This window comes from Durio zibethinus, chromosome 17 (genome assembly GCF_047325235.1).
Source record: "Durio zibethinus cultivar Kanyao isolate XHJ-2024 chromosome 17, ASM4732523v1, whole genome shotgun sequence".
Classification (NCBI taxonomy): Eukaryota; Viridiplantae; Streptophyta; class Magnoliopsida; order Malvales; family Malvaceae; genus Durio; species Durio zibethinus.
The window spans coordinates 5,367,916-5,373,090 of record NC_143178.1 but is presented as its reverse complement, the minus strand read 5'-3'; the positions used below and the strand labels follow the sequence as shown (position 1 = coordinate 5,373,090).

The following is a 5,175-nucleotide window of genomic DNA, read 5'->3' as shown; positions in this document are numbered from 1 at the left end:
GATTTGAGAAGAATTATAGCAATTTTTTTTTTCACCCTGGGGGTTCAACCACCACCTATCCTTTTTTCCTTGGCCAACAAACGATGTTAAATGAAACAATTAATTCATTTATCCGCACCTGTTAGTGTGTTTCCTCCCTCTCTCTCTCTTCCACCCATTAGGCTTTAAAGGAAGCTGTCCCACACGGTTCCGTATATATTCTACTGTTGTTTTTCTGTTTATGTTAGTATTGGATTAGCATATTATGATCGGAGAGAACAGAGAAGAGGGATGAGATAGTTTATTTTGAGGCCTTCAATTTGTTTCACAGACATTTTCAACTCTAAAAAGCTCAATCAGTGCCTTGACATTGTCCTTGTAACTCTTGTCTCTCTGTTTGTCGTTCTCCTTAACTCCTGATCTTTGTGGGGTAATCAGCTATTGCGGTAGGGTTGGGAAGAGGGGTTCTCTCAAATGGATGTAATGTGTGAAATCAGATCGGTGCTACCATTAATAGGAGAAGTTCTGAATCAGGCTGTGAGCTTCATCGTCTTCTGTATTTTCGACCTTCTTGATTTCATTTTATGTTTTGTTTACAAAGTGGCTGACTTCTGCATTGAAGCTGAATGGAAGACTTGTTCCTGCTCCTCTGCTAACGAAGCCATCACTGGCAGTGGCAAGATCTTAGTCTCAGAACAGGGTGAGTCCAAGATTGTTCGCCTTACTTCAAGCAAGTTGCAGCTGGAGGACATTTCTGATACCCTCTATTCACGTCCTTCTCTTGTGACCGAGTTCTCAAAGTTTGCCGTTAATGAGCTGAAGAAGCTCAAATTGGATGGCATTATCATACAATCTTGCGAGAAGATCAAGAAAGGAAGAGTGAGATCAACGTTGACCGTTAACTCTACCATTGTGGAAATGCTTCAGGGCAAGATGGTTGGGCAGCATTTGCAGCCCGTTCCTAGATGGTCTGATTGCGATTGTGAATTCTGCAATTCTTGGACCTCTTCTGGAAAAGACACCCTTTTCGTTAAAGCTGAGGGACCAAAAGGTAAGTGAGATTCAATCAAATATTAGCCAAATGTGATTAAATAACTATCATCATATTACTATTAACCTTCATTTATTACATTCAGTGTTTTGAAACTAGCTGTTGCGTTTGTGATGTCAGATAAAGCACGAGAAGATGTGTTATTCATTCATGGCTTCATTTCGTCATCAGCATTTTGGACTGAAACTTTATTCCCCAACTTTTCAAACACTGCTAAATCAACTTATCGTTTTCTGGCACTTGATCTACTGGGTTTCGGGAGAAGTCCTAAGCCAACCGACTCCCTTTACACCTTAAGAGAGCATGTGGACATGATTGAAAAGTCCGTGCTTGAAGCATACAAAGTTAAATCTTTCCACATTGTGGCACATTCTTTAGGCTGCATCTTAGCCCTTGCCATAGCTGTAAAACACCCGGGATCTGTGAAGTCCCTCACCCTACTTGCACCGGTAAATTCCTTCTTTTACCAATATTCATTTCTTAGATAAAAATTTTTATCATTGCAAGAGTAGTATCATGTATCATCTAACCAGAATATATGTATGCATATGGCAGCCATATTATCCAGTGCCAAAGGGTGAATCAGCAACACAATATGCTATGCGAAGAGTAGCGCCCCGACGAGTGTGGCCTATGATGGCTTTTTGTGCATCCGTTGGTTGCTGGTACGAGCACATCTCCCGGACGATTTCCCTGGTCATGAGCAAGAACCACCGGCTGTGGGATTTTCTCACTAAACTTATCACCAGAAACAGGTAATAATAATTTCGCTAATCCTAATTCCTAACACCTCCTCAGATCGTGTCCACCAAAAAAATGAAAAAACCTAACTGCAATCCCATACAATACAGAAAATATTAATCCATGTTATTATCATCTTTAACCGTCCAAGTTCCACGTCAGTTCTTTTTTTATTCCAAACTTAATTCAATTAATTTATGACACTATATATTCTTAAGAGATGAGATTCAACAATTTTATAATTGAAATCTTAGCATATCTGCAATCCCTCACCATGTTTTGAGACTGCATGCGACCACTTATGTACAAAAAAAATATATACCAAACTACTCATCAATCTAATTTTGACAAGTTTGGAAAATTATTTTCCTGTAGTCTTACCATTTATCAGTTGTTTGCCTAAAATGACCCACTTTAATCCTACCTAGGATTATTGCCATCAACCATTCCATTATTCAAATTGATGCTCTTGCTTCAATTAAAACATGAAAAATACGATGATCACTCATAATTTTCATCCATCTAACAGCATTTGTCCTAGCACAGCTACCCTACCGGGTGGAGTAATAACTAATGAATAATAAGTCTCACCGTCCAAAAGAAATTGAGGTATTTGTCTGTTTCAACAATGTACTTTACTTTGGCCCCTGCTTGCAAATCTTTCGAGTCGCCTTAAAGAGCTGCAGACCTAAAACTTTTTAATAGCAACTGTTCAAAATTGTCCTATTCCTGTACCAATATTTGATGGCCTGGCCTCCGGTTTCCAACCAAGACATTTTTTTTATAGCAATATAATTTTTCCTATTCTTATACCAATCTGTTCGTTCATATATTAGAGACTAGGTGACATATTAGACTAGAATATGCTGTAGGAGTGAATTTCGTATGTATAAATTTAAATTGATAAATTGATAGAGTTTAATGTGAATATCAATAATATGTAAAAAAATTTAAAATATTATTTATAATTTAAATTTGATGGGTATTTATTCAATGGTAAAAAATTTATTAAAATTATTACTAAAAATGTTTATTTAAAAAATATATCAAAATTTATTAATTTTTTATAAAAAATTTACACACTTTATCAATGTAATAAGATTTTTTAATCTATCAATTTTGATTTTTACATTTAATTTTTATTTAATCATTTTTAATAGAAAACTTTTTGAACTTTACCAAAAAACTTTTATTTAAATCTTTCCCATTAGAATATAACCTGCCGTAGGAATGAAATTCCGTATATAGATTTTTTTGGGGTATTAAATGATTTTGTGTCAAATAATGTTAAATACATCGACAACCCAAAAAATTGAGTTCTATGTATTTTTTATTCGAAGAGTTGGGCTTCAATTTTTTTAAAATTAAACACTACTTGTATATATATGGGTGAATTGCGTTCAAATGTATATTTTTTTTATTGACAAATGTAGTTCAGAATGGAGTCCTAGTCGATGGACACAGATGTTAAATGTAAGAAATGAATTTGGTTATTTCATTTATTAGGTACTGCTGTCCTCTTCGGCATCAAATTCATTTATGCTATGCTTCTTGATGCTGACCTTTATCTACCATGTCTCTTGAATTTTAATGCATTTTTATTTTTATTACTACTTTTATTTTTCCAGGATCAGGACTTTCTTGCTTGAAGGGTTCTTCCGCCACACCCATAGAGCCGCCTGGCATACTCTTCACAACATTATTTTTGGCACCGCCAGCAAGCTAGACAGCTATTTGGATGCCGTCCGCGACGGACTAAAATGCGATGTCACCATATTCCACGGCAAAGACGACGAAGTAATCCCACTTGAATGTAGCTACAATGTTCAAAGAAGAATCCCTCGTGCTCGAGTTGAGGTTGTTGAAAACAAAGATCACATTACAATTGTTGTTGGTAGGCAAAAGGCCTTTGCCAGGGAACTTGAGGAGATTTGGAAGAGATCTACAAGTGATTAAAGACCCATTAATTAATTCAGAATCTCTTCCTTAGTGGGCAAAAAAAAAAAAAAAAAAAAACAGTGAAATCATCATGGCCAATCAAGTGGCTTAAGATCACATCGATTTGGCAGGTTTTCTATTTTAATTCCTCAAGACCTGTGAATTTAAGTCATTGTTTAGGCCATGTGAGATGGTTGCCCTCTTATACGGGTTGTGAAATGCTTAATCAATTGTAACCATATCAAGTTTTATAAGAAAAAAAGTGTCACATCATTGATTTTCTTTTGTCTAGGAAATCTTAAATGACTCAACGACTTGATATCAGTTCATTTCGAAAAAAAGAACTAGATGTCGGTCTTTTATATTTATTTTAAAATCTAATGTCACTTTAATTTTTTTATGCCGAGATTTTTTAATTTCGTTGATTTATTACTAGAATAATTGTATACAAAAGTTTCACAATTTAAGCATTTTGTTTAAACGATTAACGATGTTAAGCAAAATGATGACTAATGAAAATGTACTATAAATCAGGATTTTATTCGATAATTTTTGGTCACATCAATATATTATTAATGAAATTTATGTCTGAGTCAAATGACATAGAATGAAAGTTAAATATCAAATCATGAATTTTTTTATAAGTATTAAATCATGAAAAATAATATAATTTAAGTGTCAAATTATGTATTAACCTTATTAAAATCAACAATTTTTTAGTGGGGGTTTACAAATTTTCAAGAATTAATCATATAGTTTATATTAACAGCAATAACATAATAAACATAAACCTTTTTTAGTAAAACAAATTGTACATTACATCTTTTTTCTTTTCTCCATAAAACAAATTAATGTGGACTGCCAACCCTTGTGGTCGAACTAATGAGGCAATAAATCAGCTTCATGTTAGGTTACTGAACTTCAGCAGAATTTATAATGGTAGTATCATGAATTAATATTCAATAAATGTAAATTAATCTTCTTCACCAAAAACTGCATCAGTATACCATTGTATTGTTTCCCTAAAGGATAGAGATTTTATCAGTTTGGGAGTTTTTCTTCTAAATCTTTTAACTTTGCTGACGGAAAATAACTGTAAAGCTGACGTATTGTTAACTAGGCCACGAATTCAAATAAGCAATTAGCTAAAGCATTAAAAAAATTTAAGAACTATTTCACTTTTTTTTTAAAATAAGTATTTATAAGTGTTTATTTTTTAAATTTATAATTAAATAAACTCTTATTTCAAATAAAATATTAATTTAATTAAAAACTTATTTAAGTATAAATTAAAGATTTAGGATTTATTTAAATAAAAATTAAAAATTAGTGACATATTTAAATGTAAATTAAAATTTAAGAGTTTATTTAAATATAATAAAAATATAAAAATTTATCTAACTAAAATGATAAAATTCAAAAAAATATATGCGATCATATTGTGTCCCGGAAAAATCTTACTATTG

The 5,175-nt window shown here is 32.7% G+C and overlaps 1 protein-coding gene across 1 annotated transcript; it reads left to right on the top strand.

The window, feature by feature from the left end:
• The first annotated feature begins 272 nt into the window (after positions 1–272).
• Positions 273–3,867, top strand: LOC111287457 (putative lysophospholipase BODYGUARD 1). Its single transcript, XM_022878043.2, has 4 exons — positions 273–1,030; positions 1,151–1,479; positions 1,586–1,785; positions 3,400–3,867. Exons 1-4 carry the CDS (start codon positions 454–456, stop codon positions 3,725–3,727), a joined length of 1,434 nt encoding a protein of 477 aa, XP_022733778.1. The 5' UTR covers positions 273–453; the 3' UTR covers positions 3,728–3,867.
• Positions 3,868–5,175: the final 1,308 nt, after the last annotated feature.

Coding starts and splice junctions, on each gene's coding strand:
- LOC111287457 (XM_022878043.2), top strand. CDS start 454: ATGGATGTAATGTGTGAAATCAGATCGGTGCTACCATTAATAGGAGAA. Junction 1,031..1,150: donor TAAAGCTGAGGGACCAAAAG/GTAAGTGAGATT, acceptor TTGTGATGTCAG/ATAAAGCACGAGAAGATGTG. Junction 1,480..1,585: donor CCCTCACCCTACTTGCACCG/GTAAATTCCTTC, acceptor TGCATATGGCAG/CCATATTATCCAGTGCCAAA.